General features: G+C 37.2%; 1 protein-coding gene across 1 annotated transcript; it reads left to right on the forward strand.

Moving 5' to 3' along the window:
* The first annotated feature begins 7,582 nt into the window (after positions 1 to 7,582).
* LOC145580959 (uncharacterized) lies at positions 7,583 to 10,524 on the forward strand. The gene is made up of 4 exons (XM_081638038.1): positions 7,583 to 7,836; positions 8,208 to 8,499; positions 10,183 to 10,278; positions 10,435 to 10,524. The coding sequence occupies exons 1-4, from the start codon at positions 7,583 to 7,585 to the stop codon at positions 10,522 to 10,524; spliced, it is 732 nt and encodes a 243-aa protein (XP_081494164.1).
* The last annotated feature ends 9,368 nt before the right edge of the window (positions 10,525 to 19,892 follow it).

The raw sequence follows: 19,892 nt of genomic DNA on the forward strand, positions 1-19,892 counted from the left end.
TTTATTTACGCTTATGTACTCAGCATTGCTGATCGTGTGTTTTTATATTTGTTTGGTCTTGTTTTTACTTTAGCCCTACGATGACTCAATTCTAATGGAGAGTAGTGGGGACAAGTAGAGAGGAGCTTTTCAGGTGATGAAGCATATATTCATGATGGGCATGAGTGAAGAGCGAATCATGCTTAGTTTCCATAAGTTTATGATGTGGTTTATTGCTTTGATTATTTTATTATATTATGCTTGTGAGACTAACACGAAGGTTTTAAATTGGTTTGGTTTTTAATAAGGGCCTACAATGGTTCCAAGTTGTAGGTTGACTTTTAAAGTTGAATTGTTTTGAATGTTTTTAAAGATAGTCTTCCACTTTGTGTCTTTGATATTTGTCTTAGTCGTTTCCATGGTGGCGGTAATGTCTTAGATTTTCCTATTTCGAGTTTTAAAAGGAGCAAAAAGGTATTTTAATGGAAATGAATTTCTAGGGTGTTACGAAGTGGTATTAGAGCTTTGGTTGAGATTTTATTACCACTAAAGCCAAAAACGTGTTTTAAAGTGTTTTGTTTTGAAACTAGGCCAAATGCTTATTTAATTGTGTAATTTCTAATGTGAGTTAGTTTATTTTATTTTGTTTTAAGAAGATCAAATATTTTATTTATTTGTTTTAAAAGTCCGATTTTTTTTTAAAAAACAAAATAAAAATCCAATTTTTTTTTTTTTTTTTTTTTTTTTTTTTTTTTTTTTTTTTTTTTTTTTTTTATGAGGGGTGTCCGAATTTTTTATTGATTGGCTGAGTATAATGGTCTTTTTCGGAACCTATTTTCGAACATTAAAATTTAAAGAGTCAAAAATATTTTTTGTTTGTTCATTTTGCAGGAAAGCAAGGATTGAGGTAAGTGTTATCATATGTTAAAAGCTTTTAAAAGCATGTTGGTGAGTTTAGGTAGGAAAGAATTTGGGCATACAAGTTAGAATTAATTATGTTCTTGTATGCATTAATATTTAGGTTGTGATGTTTAATCTTTGGATTGATTGAAAAGTATGTGATTATATGATTAGAAATAGATGAGATTGTTTGATTGAACATTGAACCTAATTCATGCAAGAACTGTATTATTTTTGTTTTCTTTGGGAAGGGAATTCTAATCTAAGTTTTTTCCTTTACAGGATGCCAATTCTTCCTAACAAATACACCCAAATTGGTACTCTTATTAAGGAAGACAATGAACACCCCTATGATTATGTAGAGAAAATTCGCTACTACTGTTCTCACATGAGTAATGTTCTAAGAAACAAGCTTTATGACCTTCCCAACCATATTTCTGCCATGATTATTCATTGTCTTTCGGATGAGCCTCCACATCTCGTTGTTAAAGCAAGGTTCTCTGATTTCTACCTTCCAGGGGACGTCCCAAACTACTCCAAGTATAAGGATTATTATAGTCAGTGGTATCCGGATTACCGATACTTAATTACTTACCTCATTAAGGTCGAGAAATGCCATAGTTAGCGCATGCATATCCCATATCCAGACTACTATTTTGATAATCTAGTAGGGAACAATTCCCCTTCTTCTAGTTACCAGTCAAGTAGTTCTTCTTCCACGGGTAACCAAGCATAGACGAATGGAGAGCAAGAAGAGGGAGAAATGATGGAGGAGAGTAACCATAAGGTTGATAGTTCCCTTATGGAGAATTCTGATCTAAATCCACTACCAACCCCAATTATAATTGATATTTCATCTAACGATGAGGAAGAGGAGGAGTTCGTTCAAGTTGAGGAAGAACCAGAGTCACTTGATCCAATGGAGGAAGCAAATGACCCTAAATTTGATCATGGAAGCTACAAACAGTCCACAGATAAGAGGGATAATGTTCGAAAGGACTAGATCTTTGTAGTTTCATTTCCTTTAGGGATTCTTATATTCGTTTCCGCATATTGTTTATTTCAGTTTCAGTAAAGTAAAAGTGGCTTGTCTCTAGGGAGTCGGTGAACTTATGTACTTTCATAAGTTATTAGAACTCATTTTATTTCAGTATTCTATTCATTTTCTTACTTATCAATAAAATTCCATTTATTTCTTTGTCAATTAATTCATTTCATTGAGAATTAATCCATTTCATTTCAAAATATTCATTTCATGTCACTATTCCAATGGGCCAATTCTCACTCAAAAACAATCCAATAAATTATTTCTAAGCTCTGAGAGCTTATGGGAATTATCTTTATTTATTTATGTGATGCTTTAATAAATGCGTGGTTGGTTAGCAATCAATAATTGATTGACAAAGCTACAAATATAGGAAATTTTTAGCTCTTGCTATCCCAATTTGTTAGCTTCAAATTTATTGTGTATATTTCAAGGGTATTAATTAATAGATGAGTTTATACCTAGAGAGCTAACCAAAATAATATTTAATAAAGACCCTTGTTTTAATTTAGGCGAAGAAAGATGGCAGGGGGAAATGGTAACAACAATGATGGAGGAGAGTTGAGTGAAGTGGTGGGCCAATTGGCAGCTTTTGCCTAACAACTAGAAAGAAACTCGACTAACAATGGGGATGCTCAAGGTGAACTATTCAAGAAGGTGGCACAAAGTAAACCACCAACCTATCAGGGAGAGCCTTAATCAACCATACTGGAAAACTTGTTGAGAGAGTTTGAGAAACTGTTGGGGCAGTTGGGTGTCCGGAGAATTCTAAAGTTGGTTGTGCTACTTATTATCTAAGAGGTGAAGCTGACCTTTTGTGGCAGCAAAATGAAGCTACCATTAAGGCACTACTTAGATCTAATTGGACTAAGTTCCAGGAGAAGGCGAGAGATAATTTTTACCCTACCTTCTTACAGAAGCAAAAGGCTGAGGAATTTTCAAACCTTAAAATGGAGATATGTTAGTCACTGAGTACTATACAAAGTTTATCGAGTTGTCTCGTTTTGCTGAAGAGTATGTTGCTACGGAAAAAGCTAAGGCTAGGAAATTTGAGAGTGGCTTGACTACTGATTTGCAGTTAAAGTTGTGTGGGCAAGTATTCGAAACTTTGGATGAATGTGTATGGGAGCGCCCCACACCTTTATGCACTAGAAGTGAAGAACAAGAAAGAATTAGCTGAAATTGAAGGGAAGGAGAAGAGAAAAGAGGTGGGATAAAATTCTGGAAACCAACAGGATAACCAGAACAGTTTCAAGAAGCAAAAATACCACCATAACAACAACAACTTCCACAACAATAATTCCCATGGTAATAATCGTCAAGGGGGACGAAATTTCAATGGAGGACCTAGGAACTTTAACAAAGGGAGTAACAAGGGTGGATGGTGTTATTTGCAAAAGGTGCAAGAATAACCATCCTGGGAAAGATTGTGATGGCAATCTAGTTACTTGTCATGCTTGCAATAAGCTGGGACATAGGGAGTATGAGTGTTTCTCCAAGGATCCTAATCGAAACAAGCAGAATAATAATTCAGGAGGGTCCCAAAGGAACATTTAGGGGAACAACAACTATTCTGGGAATAAAGGAGTGCAACAGAATGGAGCAAAGGACAACAACATTAGCAATGGGAATAACCAACAGAAAGGTAGAGCGGTAAGGAAGTTAAATGTAATGAGTAGGCATGAGGCCGATTCCACGAAAGATGTCATCACTGATACTTTTTCTATTAACTTTATTCCTGTTAAAGTTTTCTTTGATTCTGGTGCAACTTTTTCTTTCATTTCAAAGACCATTGTTTCGAAACATAAAGATTGTTTGAAAGTAATAGAAGTAGTAGACTTGCCTATAACCATTCCTAGGGGTGGGGTAGTAAAATGTACCAAAACCATTAGGGATGTACCTTTAGAAATCAAGGGGAAAGTATTTCTATCTAACCTCATCGAGTTTGGATTGAGTGACTTTGATCTCATTCTGGGAATGGATTGGTTGAGCAAGTACATTGAAAAAATCAGTTATCGATCGCAGAAAGTAAAAATGAGTACAAGTGAAAATGAGTCGGTAACATATTGGATGCATGGTGAGACCAAGTGCCCAAGGATAATATCTGTGCTAAATTTGGCAAAGTACATTAAGAAAGGACATTAGTGTATTTTTAAAGTGTGAGAAACATGGATCATGAGGAGGCAACTAAACCGGAGGATATAAAGGAGGTGAATGAATTCATGGATGTGTTTCCAGAGGAGATCCCTAGAATGCCACCTAAGAGGGCAATTGATTTCACAATAGAATTAGTCCCAAGGACAACACCGATTTCCAAGGCACCATATCGAATGGCACCTGCAGAAATGAGTGAGTTAAAGGAGCAATTGTAGGACTTATTGGAAAAGGGATACACGAGGCTAAGTGCGTCACCTTGAGGTGCGCCACTCTTGTTTTTTAAGAAAAAGGATGGAAGTATGAGGCTATGTATTGATTATAGTTAGCTGAATAAGGTAACAATAAAGAATAAGTACCCATTGCCAAGGATTGATTATCTGTTTGATCAGCTGAGAGGCGCAACAATGTTTTCTAAGATTGATTTGAGGTCTAGTTATCATCAATTGAGGATTGTAAATGAAGACATTCCAAAGACTGCATTTAGAACAAGATATGGACATTATGAGTTTACAGTGATGCCATTTGGATTGACAAATGCTCTGGTAATCTTTATGGATTTGATGAATAGGGTTTTCCATCCATTTATGGATAAGTTTGTGGTAGTATTCATAGATGATATACTGGTGTATTCGAAGAGCAAGGAAGAACATGTAAAATACCTAAGGGCAATTCTGCAAACATTAAGAGAAAACCAACTTTATGCAAAGTTCTCCAAATGTGAATTCTGGTTGGAGAAAGTAGCATTTTTAGGACACTTTATGTCCAAGAATGGGATAGAAGTAGATCCAGTAAAGATTGAAGCAGTGAAAGGTCGGCCTACACCGAAAAGTGTGTCTGACATTAGGAGTTTCTTAGGTTTAGTAAGGTATTATAGGCATTTTGTGAAGGATTTTTCGAAGATTGCTAAACCTATGACCACTCTAATGAAGAAGGACAAAAAGTTCGAGTGGGATGACAAGTGTGAGGAAGCATTCCAACTCTTGAAACAGAAGTTAATTACAGCACCAATGCTTATTGTAGGGGATAGCTCCTGCTGAGCTATTTCCTCCAGCTGGAACCATTAAAAAAAGGATTCACCGCACAAGCAAGAGCCAGCATGAGTGACCTCATACCACCTCTTGAGGGGCTATTTGTATAGGATAGCTCCTGCTGAGCTATCACTAGGCTCCTAGACTGGCCCTTGGGGTGCGCACTCATCGCCAGACGGATAGCCAAAGGGGCTCCTCAGCCCGATAGAGTCAGCCTGCAGGTTGACCAAGTATGACTCTCCACAAAGGAGATCGTACGCCTATAAATAGAAGGCAAAGTACAATGAAAAAGAGGTTAGACACACACAAGTTATTAAACTCTCTCTATCTCTCTAAGTACACTTTCTCTCTCTAAACACATTCTAACTTAAGCATCGGAGGGGGGTTCCTCGAGCCACCCCCGAGGGCAGTTTACGTGTGCTGCCTTGTGCAGGTTGTCGACGGGACCCAGCTCGTACCAGCAAAACCCTTGGATCCACACTTGGAACAATTGGCGCTAGAAGGAGGAGTGGGATCATCTAACCTGAGGTTCACCAGCTAAGCAAGGGACTAGTTGACAAACCGCCATGGCCGGAGAGGAAGCTGTATAAACAGCAGTCTCTAAGACTAGCGAATCTAACCAAACACCATAAAAAACAGCGTCAATAACCCTCGATTCAAAAGGATTAACCGAAAAACCCAAATCCAATATATCCCAAAAATCTAATCTCGCCGGATCGGCGTCTACAACCAAAGTGGCGGCGAAGCCAGTAGATCTGATAAGGTCTAGTTCTTCTTTTAAGTTCGGAATGCCATCAACAGACGCGAACAATGAACCCATCATTTCAACACAAGCAACCCAGAAACCGCAGCCCGTCAATATGCCAGCCATTCTGCAGAACCTCTCTAAGTGCAGTAAAGAGCAGCTGGCAGCCATGACAGCAGTCCTTACCAACTTCGGTAAAGGAACAAGCTCCCCGTCAATAGCTACAGCTACAGAGTCAGCCGCAAAGAAGGCGACAACTATAACTCTCACCCCAGAGCAGGCAGAGTTGGTCCAACTGAGGAAGAAGGTGCTGGAACTGGAAGCTCGAAACATGAATCGGGATTGGAGCGTAGATGAGGCAGCCCAAGAAAAGGGCATCCTGGAGGCTCGAGTTGCTCACAGCAGGTTACCACCCTCTAAGCGAAGACTAAGTCAGGATAGGGAGAAGCGAGCGCGAATCCAGGTTATTCCAGATGATTCCTCATTTTGCAGGGAGATTTTGGAGGAGCCGATGGAGAAAATAAAGATGCCCAGCTGTAAGTACAATGGAACCACAACACCTAAGAACCACGTTTCGGGGTTTGAGAATCACATGGTACTGTACACCATGACGGACTCAATCTGGTGTAAGGCATTCCCACCGACCTTGGAAGAGCTAGCGATTGAGTGGTACGGAGCCATCTCAAAATGATCCATTTACTCGTATAATCAGCTGAAAAGAATGTTCATGGAGCACTTTGTCACCCTGGTGGATCGTATAAAAATGATCACCGAGCTGATGTCACTGGTGCAAGGAAAAGATGAGCCCCTAAGAGAGTTCATCACCAGATTCAACAAGGAAGCCACAACCATCCAGAACATGAGCCAGGAGGTAGCGCTGCTAGCAATGCAGAGCGGATTGCTGCCAAGCTAACTGTTCAGAGTGTATATGGGACGAAAGAGTCTTAAAACACTGGCTGAAGCGCTGGGAAAAGTGCACGAGTTCATAAAAGCAGATGAGAATGATAGGGCAATGCTGAGAAGAAAAGCAGAAGAAAAGCACCAAGTGACTCAGTAAAGCGAGCTGAAGTCACCCGGACAGAGAACACAACCAGGGTGGATCAGCCCGGTAAAGCTGAACAAGGTCACAGGGATGCAGATAGGGCGGTTGGAGTGAGAAGATCAGACCAGAAACGAGGAGGCAGACCTGGTAGGTTTGATCAATACACTCCACTCACTCATTCGAGGTCCCACATCTTCAGCGTGAACAAGGCTGACGATAAATGGCACAGACCACCCAAATGGTGAATTGAAATCGTGATCCAAGCAAGTGGTGTGACTTCCACAAGGACCATGGACGCACCACTAATGAATGCATGCACTTGAAAGACAACATAGAGGACTTACTCCGGAGAGGATACCTAAACCAGTTCAAGCAACATTCTGACTCCTGCAGGAGAAGAGAAGAGGACAGGTCCGGCTATGACCGCAGGGGGTGTCATAGAGGCCCGGCTGAGGGCAGAGATCGAGACAGTAAACTAGAGGGAAGGGTGTATGTCACTAATGGTGGACCAGTGCATGGTGGGAACTGTGAACAGAGAAAGGGCTGACTTGCGAGCAATGATCCACTAGATAAATTACAATGAGAAACGTAGATGGCCGCCACTTTCCCTGCAGCCACGAGCTACATTTGATGAGTATGACCAGGAAGGCATAATTTACCCTCATGATGACCCACTGGTAGTGACTATGAGAATTGCAAACTGGGAGGTAGACAGAGTACTAATAGATGGTGGCAGCTCAGCCAACATCATATACATTAGTGCCTTCAAAGAGCTAAGGCTGGATAAAAAGGACCTAAAATGGGTGAGGTATGAAGTCACTGGCTTCAATGGTTTCGGACTGATTCCAGAGGGCATAATTAAGCTCTCAGTTCGAGTTGGAGAGAGGTCAAGGCGACGAGATGTTCGAGCAGAGTTCTTAGTAATAGACTCTCCATCACCGTATAATGTGATCGTTTGAAGACCGCTTATTCACAAAATAGGTAGGGTGGTATCCACCTATCACCTGGCCATGGCACACACAACCAATGATGGGCGGTCTGCAAAGCTCAGGGAAAGCCAAAAAACAGCCCAGTAATGCTATATCACAGCCCTGAAGCAGCCTGCTAGGACCAGGCAGCACCCAGGCTCAAAGCCAAGGTCCAATGAACATGTTGAAAGGAAATCAAGAAAAAGGAAGCGATAGGAGTATCACAAAGAAAAGGATAAGCAGAAGTTAGCCATGAAAAACTTTGAGCCCTCAAAAGAAAAGGCAGCTAGGCCACTGCCCAGCGGGGCATAACTATTGAGCTTACAGAGGGTGACAACTCTAGGACGGTAAAAATTGGGAAAGATATTCACCCTGGAGTGGGAGTCCACTTCATAGAGCTACTGAGGGCAAATAAGGACATTTTCGCATTTTCAGCAGACGAGATGCCAGGAATTGACCTTGCAGTTATGGTTCACAGGCTGAATGTGAAAGAGGACATCGAGCCAGTTAGGCAAAAAAAGCGAAGCTTCTCCGCGAAGAAAAATCAGGCAATCCAGGAGGAGGTAGACAAGCTCCTAGAGGCTAGATTCATAGAGCCTTGTGATTATCCGGAGTGGTTGGCCAACGTGGTCATGGTAAAGAAAGCGAATGGCCAGTGGAGGATGTGCGTTGATTTCACATATCTCAACAAAGCATGTCCAAAAGAATGCTACCCACTGCCACGGATTTACCAGCTGTTAGACTCAACCAGCGGCCATGCCTTGCTAAGCTTCATGGATGCCTTCTCAGGGTAACACCAGATCAACCTGCACAAGCTAGACATGCAGAAGACCGCGTTCATCACCAAAGGGGGAGTGTACAATTACATACCTATGCCCCTCGGGCTGAAGAATGCAGGGCTACTTTTCAACAGACAATGGATAAAGTATTCATGCACAGAAAGGGAAGAAATGTTAAAGTATACGTTGATGACTCAATTGTCAAGAGTGTCACGCAGGCTGGGCATATCTGTTATTTCAGATGATATACTATAAGAGGGGGGGTGAATTCTAGTAAGTTCCTAGTGCCTAATTTTTGCGGAATATAAAACAGTTATAGTTAGGAACTTAAAGATTGCAAATCAGATTTTACGAGAAGACCTTCCAGGACCCAACTGGAAGTAAAACCTCGACCCACCAAGGGATTTTCAACACAACCATTTCACTATAATAGGGCAACACCTAGTTACAACCTATTACACAGACCTTTCTCACAAGTTCCTCCACGGATACTTGCTACAGGATAGGAACCTATCCTACCGACCCAAGATACTTCTCAAGTTCCTTTCACTTGACCCAAGTCACACTCAGGTTCCTTTCAATTGACCCAAGACACACTAAGGTTCCTTTTACTTGACCCAAGTCACACTCAGGTTCCTTTCACTCAGTGTGCACTCACAGCTACTAGAATTTTAGAGAATTCAAACTCATCACACCCCAATACCCAAAATACTCAAACCCTTTTTCCCATTACAAGATCTCATTGAATAACTCTAAATACATATATATGAATAAAGAGATAAAACTAATATGTTGGACACTCGAGATATGTCCGGAACTCGCTGGACGTACTGTAACCAAAACCCGATAGGAACTTTGACTAGGAGGACTGACTTAGTTTCGTGGTGAATAATAAAACCATTAAGCACGACCACTACACTTCGTCAGCCTCGGCTTTGAATGAATACATATGAGCATATTTATAGTACACTCGAATTATTCATTTCATCTTGAAAAAGATAGGTTTTATGAAAAGATAAGTTTAAAAGATATTTTCTAAAAATAAGTCTTCCAAAAATATATCTTTTTGTTAAGAATAAAATATGTCATTAATAATAAAGATATAATTAACATAAAATCAGATTTTATTCCAATCTTATCTTTTTGTTTAAAAAATACTTTCTAAACAAAGTTATCTTTTTCAAAAGGGATTTATTAGAAAATAAATATCTTTATCCAGTAAAACCAAATCCCTAAAAGATATGCACGTATTAGGTAAATATATATCATTAAAACCGTCTTTTAAAGACGCACATACTTAAGTTCCTATTAGGTTCGGAACTCTGACAGTCTCTAAGTTCCTAACAAGTCAATAACTCTAATTTCATTGACTGTCTGGAGTTCACCTTGGTTCTATATAAACTTGTTCCAAACTAACTTTTATGTCCAACATACTTACATTAATCCTAGAGCAATATACTTCTATTTCTCCGTCTTCATGTTGCTTCTCTGAGACTCTTTTTCTGGAATCCTGTAGTCTTTATGTATTCTGGATCTCAGGTTTTGCCCCAGCATTACACCGAAACCAGGTCATTACAACCTGTTGATATGTTCCTATCAGGACACACCTTTTCCCCAGCATTACACCGAAACCAGGTCATTACAACCTGTTGATATGTTCCTATCAGGACACACCTTTTCCCCAGCATTACACCGGAACCAGGTCATTACAACCCTTGATATGTTCCTTTCAGGGAACACCTTGAAGTTCCATTTATAGAACTCTTCTTCTGCTTTACTTGTCATCCTTAGTCTTCTAAGGTTCCTCTGTTTCAGTCCTCACTTCAACTCCCAGAGTTTAATTATCCTGCAAACATCAAAACACTAAAAGACTCTTATTAGATAGAAGTTTGCTTAATCATTAACATCATCATCAAGACCCCTTTTTGATGATGACAAACTGAACCAACTTTTGAGGATAACAGAATAAAACAAAAGGTTATTTTTATTTATAAAAACAATAAAGAAAACTAAAATAAAACCAAACTAAGCTAGAGCTAGCGAACTGGAAAACTAAACTAAATTAAAAGACTCCTACACATACTTGACCTATATATGCATAGGATACTTACCTCGTGAAGCTAACATATGCAAAAACCTATTTACATAGTTACCTTCATGGTTCCTTAGCCATCATAATACTTATCAACCATAACACTCATCATTGTTCTTGTTCCTTTATTGCTTATCCTATATTGCTTAAGTTCCTGATATACACCTGTCATTACTCAGGTTCCTTGTACCCTGTTCCAAGCATAACTTGCTCTTTCTATGCACAACTAAACAAACATGTTAGATAGATAATCATCATTAGTTTATAATCATCAAAACCTAATTACTTAACAATTTCCCCTTTTTGATGATGACAAAATAATGATGCTTATCACGCATTATAAGATCAATTGTTGTACATCTATTCCCCCTTAGCTTTATAAGGAAATAACATTAGAACAAGTTAGGAACATACACAAGAACTTCATATAGTTAGGAACTTAGCAATACACATCATTTATCAATATATATACTTTCAAAGATCATGATGTAAGAACTTTAGACTTAACTGCTGCATACCATAAGCATCATACATATTCTCCCCCTTTTGTCATTATCAAATAAAAAAAAAAAAGTATTGTTCCACACATTTGTTTTCCGTAAATTACACACGCGTAAAGTCATATGTCACACCTACCATCATATAATAAGTAAATATAATGGTTAAGCACTTGTTGCTCCTAAAAGCCTCAAGGTACTCACTTTTCAAAAACACGAATACCATTTCCACACTAATTTCCAACTCACAATCCAAAGTCCCACCTTCAAAACCCTTAATTGAACTTGACAAATAAGAGGTTAAAAATCAAGTTAAAACAGAGTTAAAAAGTTAAAAATGGATTGCATGAATAGGCAAATGAAAGCGCAAGCTCAAAGGATATATAAAGAAGCATATGAAACAGAATAAGTAGAGGGAACATGAAGTGGAATTTGTGCTCTTCGTTTAGACCTTTTGAGATGAGGTTCGCCACATTGTTCTTCACCTCAAACTCTTGAACCTCCTGCTAAACACAACACATATTTATATTGCTAATTGATAACCGAGTTCCCTTACTACAACCACCAACTTCTTTGAGGAACATTCTGCTTACTGGAACTTAATTAGAATTCAGGTTTATGATCAAGTTTCTTCATTGTTTATTATTGTTCCTTCACTAGCTCACCAAGTATACGAGTACACGACATCAACATAGTCAATATTCTTCATATTTAGATATCCAGGAAATTAAATATTTGATCACCCTTTTTCATCTTTTTATCATTTATTTATTTTTTCTTTTTCAAAGGGTGTCATTACACAAATTTTGCATGCTTTCCTAGAATAACACATTTGAAATAAATGAAGATAATACTTACTCATACACTTAAGTTCCACAACCAGATATGAACCATTTTGATTTCTTGGTTCCTACCTTATTCCCCCTAAGTCTCTTACCATTCTTCTACTTTTTTTTAAGTGCTTACTTCTACTTTTTCTTCAACTTCCCCCTCAACATGTTATCACCATTCTTCATGTTTCAGCGAACCATAAATATATGATGAATGAACTTAGAGCACGTGGAAATTAAGAATAAGATGTAAACTTGTATGAACCGAAAAAGGAAATTGAATTGGGTGAATAAGAATCTTCGAATTTCTTAATATGAGACAGTTAAAGTATAAGCAACACGGACACACAACTTAGAGTTGTAGGATAATGTTGCTTTCGAAGATATATGATGTGGATGCTTGAAAGTTGGCAAAAAGATAGGTTAGTTCCCTCTGAAATTTAAACAAGTGAGTTACAAACGGTCTGGGAACTCACCCATCAAAGTTTCTTCCATTGTTCCTTTGGAAAATTAGGAACTTCGTGTTTGACAGCACCCATAGTTCTATTATGAGACCTCTTATACTCTTAGGCAAGTGAGTATGTCTTTTACAACACAAGATCTAAGTGTGACATATAAACAATAAGCGCACATTCTTTACTTTAAGTTTAACATGCATAGGAACCCCAACTTGACATAACTTAAGGGAAAAATACTTTATACTCATGTTATGTTTCATCAAGTCTTGTTTCGTTAAGCAACATACAAGAATATGACAAGTCAAGACAAAACCATAAGTGCATCAATTCACAAATTCAAATATTTCATTATTCCTACAAAAATTATATCAATTTAATTCATATGACATAATGTGAAAAGGAACTTGTACCTTATGTAGTCTTTTACCAGAAAGAATATAACTTTAAAGCATAGGTTGATTATGATGGCTTACCTCAGAGTTCTCAAAGTGATTGTTCAGTTCCTTGACGATCTCGAATCTAATATGAACTTTCACCTCTAACTCAAGTTCCATTGTCAATGGTTAATGCTTACAAATACATTTTCTCATCAAAAAATTAGCAAAAACCAATGCACAATGGCTCGTTAGTTGTACCATAAATATATGCAATGTAAATAAGTACAACTAATAACTATTCCATCTTGAAAACAAAAATTGACAATTTTAAAGCACAATTTTCAAGAAGGAACTTGGATAGCATTCTATCCTAGAGTATGTTCCACATAGACGTCTATATAAAAATTTATATCAAGACACGCAAGACATCCATGTGGTACAACTCTAATCCCATATAAACACTAAGAACAAATATTATTCAATTTGCTTCAAGTCTAGCTACACACGCAACAAGTTCCTTAAAAACAATATATACCTTTGTTTTCGTTGTTTATATTAAGAACCAACCTGGCCTTAATCCATTCACGTGCCTTACTCAACAAGCTTTTTCCAGAACATCCTTTTTAATCTCTGACCCTTTTAGGTGTTCTAGAATAGGTTCAGGATGTGACATGCATCTTCTTCCTTTTAAGCTTATTAAGTTCCTGCTGCACATCTAACCTAATAACAACCAATTATATGTTTACATCAACCTACAAAACAAACTTATCTTTTATACAACTATGAGTTATGAAGTCCATCTTTTTCTATTGGTATCTCGAGCTCTGCTCTGATCCTTGGTTGTTGAGGTTTGCCCCTTGGTTACATATGCATGAAAGACACTAAGTTCCATAGTTTGTTGAGATTTTGCTGGTTGGAACAAATATTATCTCAGCTCTGGAACATCGACGGAACTTTCTTTCTTGTATTAAGTTCATTGAACTTTGCTACAAGAGTTGGAACTTAACATCTAAAAGTTCCTCAACATGTGTAGCTAGCCCTTGCTGTTATTCTTAGTGGCATATTTCTTTACTAGGAACTTTGTTAGTTCTACAGGAACTTGTGAGTTCATATTTTATAACCTGTTTGATGGGAACAAACATGTTAGTCTCAAAATATGTTCACTTATTGCACATTAAACAAGGTAGAGAGTAAACTCTTTATGTTTTACTATTCTAGGCGTTTATGGGTAAATTGCCTTGGCACTTCTATCATCAAACATCCCTAAGTGGAACATAGGGTGTCTTGTTAATCAAAGATCTATTGTTTCCATGTTGATGATGTGGCAAGAGGCATTGAAAACTATTCCAAAGAACCTGTAAAGACCATTAGAAAATAACTTTGTTTTCCTCGTGTCTTCCTAGATTCAAGGTTTGAAACTTGTTGTCAATCTTGTGTTCCTGTAAGAATCATCAAACATGACTGGAACTAGGTTTCGTTGTTAGATCTTTACTTTCATAATTGTTGAACACTTAGCCACATATCCTGTTATAGAAAAGACTTTCAACAAATAGTTCATCATCTCTTCTATTAAGAAAAGTACTCAAGTGCCCATTTTCATTCAACACTTATAAACAAGATATCTCTTTCAATTAATCTCTAAATATCACATGGTAAACAGATCCATATATATCACATGTTTTGATTCTCATGCTTCTTGATCTTATCCTGTTTGGAACTTACATATACATATACCTATTATCAAGTTCCTACTAGGTTTATCAAGCACGAAAAGATTAACATGTTTCAAGTTTGAAGCATAGAAGAATTTCATCTTCAATAAAACCTAGAAATGTCAAGTTGTTGTTAGGAACCAACTTGAGATCCACAAATATTGTGTTCCTTATTTGGTTCCCTTTGTTTTTGACATTTCCACTTTTTATTGATGATGCCGACTTAAATCCATAAAACATCTAGAGTTACAAACATTTAAAAAACCAAAATGTGCATTAAAAACTCGACAAGAAAAATATTCACAATGAGATAGGAACTTGACTTACTAACTTCCTGTTATGTAGCAATTTTACCTTTTGTGTTAGTCTTATAAGTCAAATTTCTTCCATTGTAGATTTATAGCAGGAGATACCTTAATTTGGCTATCATCATCTCTTTGGAACCTCGCTGTCGAGATACTTCGAGTTCCCTTCTACTGTAAACCTTTAACTTTCCATGTTCCTTTTGTCATAAGGTTGGAACATGTCCTTCTGGTCCTTAAGACCATTGTTTCTTGGGTAGAGGAACGTGTTGATTTAATCTCAAATTCTTCAACACCTTGTCAATGTCCCTCATATTATCATTCAAAAGATATAACCTGAAAAATCAAAACCCAAGAGAATTCTTTTGTGCTTTCAATAGGTTAGTAGGTTAGTCAAAAGAGATAGATACAACCTAATCATAAAAAGTATTTGAGCATAGAGTTCCTATAAGAAATACTCCCTTTTGGATGTTGTTCCGTAAACGAAATTATTGATCTCTAACATGTAGTCAAAGATAATCATCTTGTTTCATCATCCTTCATAAGGGTCTGCTACAGGAATTTATGCTTTGTTCCAAGAAACTTTGAACAATAGGAACTTGACTGGAACTTGAACATGAAGCTGAACAGGAACTTGCACGTTAACTCCTATAGCACCTTGATATAGAAGCTTTGTTATTCCTGTTTCCCTAAGTTATTTTATCATTCCAAGTTCACCAAGTTCCAACTAATTTGAGCACCGAGTTCCTAATGGAACAAACTTTTATGCACCGATTTATCTCAATGAACAAACCTACAAAACAATAATTAATAACCAGCACAAAACTAGAAGAGAAGTTAGTTTGTCATGATATATGTTATAAGCTTCAAAACAACTTCTCTTTTACATCCATTCACAAATACCACCTTGGAAATATGGGGAATTGAAGTTCAATAGGAATTTGTGAAGGATTAATACTTACCAAAAGGAAATGACCAATATTTATAGAGAGATGTATAGGCGACTTACACACTTATCCATATTATTTCTTCACCTACTACAAACCTCTTATAAAGGCTCTCTAATGAGAGGAGCTTGCACATAATTCCTCATATACAAACAACCAAAGTATCATCGTTATTAATAGGTTGTCTCCACTCACATAGCCTGCAAAATCAGTCAACTTTTGGCTTTGGTTACCTAATTTATATTGGGTACCATATTGTTATTAATAGTTGTCAATAATCCATAATTAAACCAATTACGGCTAAACAACCTATCTTTACTAACAATAAACATCATGTGTCTACATAATAAATATTCAAAATAATAAAGACACATGATAAGGTCATTCTTTGGCAAATATTCAAAATATACATTCATTACCTTGCCCAAAGAATTAAGTTTCCATTCAGGGGTAATCCAGGTTCTAATAGACCAAATATGCAGAATTCTACACAATACGTTCCTTGAACTATTTCGAGTAAACTGATTCTTTAAAAATAAATCAATTTTTAAATCTGAAAAATACTTTTCACACTATAAATCAGATTTGAGGTTACACAAAAATGATTTAAAAACTTTCAAAACAAAATCCAACATTTAACTAGAAATACTGCAAGGAAATTGTACACATAATAACATGCATATAACCAAGAATTCAAAGACGGGACACTTACCTCAAAGATGATCGTCTTTGAATCACTTCTGCTTCACAAGCAGACTTTGGTCTTCACGTGGTATTGGGAATGTTCTAGGGTTGAGTTTCATTCACTGCATTCCTTGTAGATATCCATCATAGCCTAGAACTTGCTCCTCGAGGTTGCCCGGTTTATGTAAAGCACCGACTCTGATACCAATTGTTATTTCAAATGATATACTACAAGAGGGGGGGTGAATTGTAGTAAGTTCCTAGTGCCTAATTTTCGCAGAATATAAAACAGTTATAGTTAGGAACTTAAAGAGTGCAAATCAGATTTTACGAGGAAACCTTCCAGGGCCCAACTGGAAGTAAAACCTCGACCCACCAAGGGATTTTCAACATAACCATTTAACTATAATAGGGTAACACCTAGTTACAACCTATTACACAGACCTTTCTCACAAGTTCCTCCACGGACATTTGCTACATGATAGGAACCTATCCTACCGACCTAAGACACTTCTCAGGTTCCTTTCACTTGACCCAAGACACACTCAGGTTCCTTTCAATTGACCCAAGACACACTCAGGTTCCTTTCACTTGACCCAAGTTACACTCAGGTTCCTTTCACTCAGTGTGCACTCACAGCTACTTGAATTTTAGAGAATTCAAACTCATCACACCCCAATACCGAAAATACTCAAACCCTTTTTCCCATTACAAGATCTCATTGAATGAATAAAGAGATAAAACTAATATGTTGGACTCTCGAGATCTGTCTGGAACTCACTAAACGTACTGTAACCAAAACCTGATAGGAACATTGACTAGGAGGACTGACTTAGCTTCGTGGTGAAGAATAAAACCATTAAGCACGACCACTACACTTCGTCAGCCTCGACTTTGAATGAATACATATGAGCATATTTATAGTACACTCGAATTATTCATTTCATCTTGAAAAAGATAGGTTTTATGAAAAGATAAGTTAAAAAAATATTTTCTAAAAATAAGTCTTCCGAAAATATATCTTTTTGTTAAGAATAAAATCTATCATTAATAATAAAGATATAATTAACATAAAATCAGATTTTATTCCAATCTTATCTTTTTGTTTAAAAAATACTTTCTAAACAAACTTATCTTTTTCAAAAGGGATTTATTAGAAAATAAATATCTTTATCCAGTAAAACCAAATCCCTAAAAGATATGCACGTATTAGGTAAATATATATCATTAAAACCGTCTTTTAAAGATGCGCATACTTAAGTTCCTATTAGGTTCAAAACTCTGACAGTCTCTGAGTTCTTGACAAGTCAGTAACTCTAATTTCATTGACTATCTGGAGTTCACCTTGGATCTATATAAACTTGTTCCAGACTGACTTTTATGTCCAACATACTTACATGAATCCTAGAGCAATATACTTCTATTTCTCCGTCTTCATGTTGCTTCTCTGAGACTCTTGTTCTGGAATCCTGTAGTCTTGATGTATTCTAGATCTCAGGTTTTGCCCCAGCATTACACCGAAACCAGGTCATTACAACCTGTTGATATGTTCCTGTCAGGACACACCTTTGCCCCAGCATTACACCGGAACCAGGTCATTACAACCCTTGATATGTTCCTTTCAGGGAACACCTTGAAGTTCCATTTATGGAACTCTTCTTCTTCTTTACTTGTCATCCTTAGTCTTTTAAGGTTCCTCTATTTCAGTCCTCACTTCAACTCCCAGAGTTTAATTATCCTGCAAACATCAAAACATTAAAAGAGTCTTATTAGATAGAAGTTTGCTCAATCATTAACATCATCATCAAGACCCCTTTTTGATGATGACAAACTGAACCAACTTCTGAGGATAACAGAATAAAACAAAAGGTTATTTTTATTTATAAAAACAATAAAGAAAACTAAAACAAAACCAAACTAAGCTAGAGCTAGCAAACTAGAAAACTAAACTGAATTAAAAGACTCCTACACATACATGATCTATATATGCATAGGATACTTACCTCGTAAAGCTGACATATGCAAATACCTATTTACATAGTTACCTTCATGGTTCCTTAGCCATCATAATACTTATCAACCATAACACTCATCATTGTTCTTGTTCCTTTATTGCTTATCCAATATTGCTTATGTTCCTTATATACACCTGTCATTACTCAGGTTACTTGTACCCTGTTCCAAGCATAACTTGCTCTTTCTATGCACAACTAAACAAACATGTTACATAGATAATCATCATTAGTTTATAATCATCAAAACCTAATAACTCAACAATTTCCCCCTTTTTGATGATGACAAACTAATGATGCTTATCACGCATTATAAGATTAATTGTTGTACATCTATTCCCCCTTAGCTTTTGAAGCGAATAACATTAGAACAAGTTAGGAACATACACAGGAACTTCATATACTTAGGAACTTAGTAATACACATCATTTATCAATATATATACTTTCAAAGATCATGATGTAAGAACTTTAGACTTTATTGCTGCATACCATAAACATCATACATATTCTTCCCCCTTTTGTCATTATCAAAAAATAAATAAATAAATAAAAATATGTTCCACACGTTTGTTTTCCGTAAATTACACACGCGTAAAGTCATATGTCACACCTACCACTATATAATAAGTAAATATAATGGTTAAGCACTTGTTGCTCCTAAAAGCCTCAAGGTACTCACTTTCCAAAAACACGGATACCATTTCCAGACTATTTTCCAACTCACAATCCAAAGTCCCAATTCAAAACCCTTAATTGAACTTGACAAATAAGAGGTTAAAAATCAAGTAAAAACAGAGGAAATTCCTCGGTTTCCTGGTCAGCGAGAGGGGAATCGACGCCAACCCGGAGAAAGTGGAGGCAGTCCTGAGCCTCCCAGAGCCAAAGTGCACTAAAGACATCATGCGGCTGACTGGAAGAATGGCAGCACTGACTCGATTCATCAACAAGTTAGCTGACAACCCTACCATTCTATCAGCTGCTGAAAGGAAACAGAGAGTTTAAGTGGGGTGCAGCAGAAAAAGAAGCTTTCGAAGGGATCAAAGAGCATCTGACCAAGCTCCCAACCATAATCAGCCCGGAGCTGAGGGAAAAACTACAGTTATACATCTCCGCCTCAATACAAACAATCGAGTCAGTTCTCTTGGTTAAAAGGCAAAAACAACAGAAGCTAGTATACTTTGTAAGCCACGTACTTACAAAGGCTAAGTAGAGATACCCATTATTAGAAAAACTGGCCTTCACAGTGGTAACAACAGCAAGGAAGTTGAAACCCTATTTCGATGCGAACACAATTCAAATCCTCACAAATCACCCGCTGGAGAAGGCCCTGCAGAAA

The sequence above is a fragment of the Chenopodium album genome, chromosome 15 (genome assembly GCF_948465745.1).
Source record: "Chenopodium album chromosome 15, dcCheAlbu1.1, whole genome shotgun sequence".
Classification (NCBI taxonomy): domain Eukaryota; kingdom Viridiplantae; phylum Streptophyta; class Magnoliopsida; order Caryophyllales; family Amaranthaceae; genus Chenopodium; species Chenopodium album.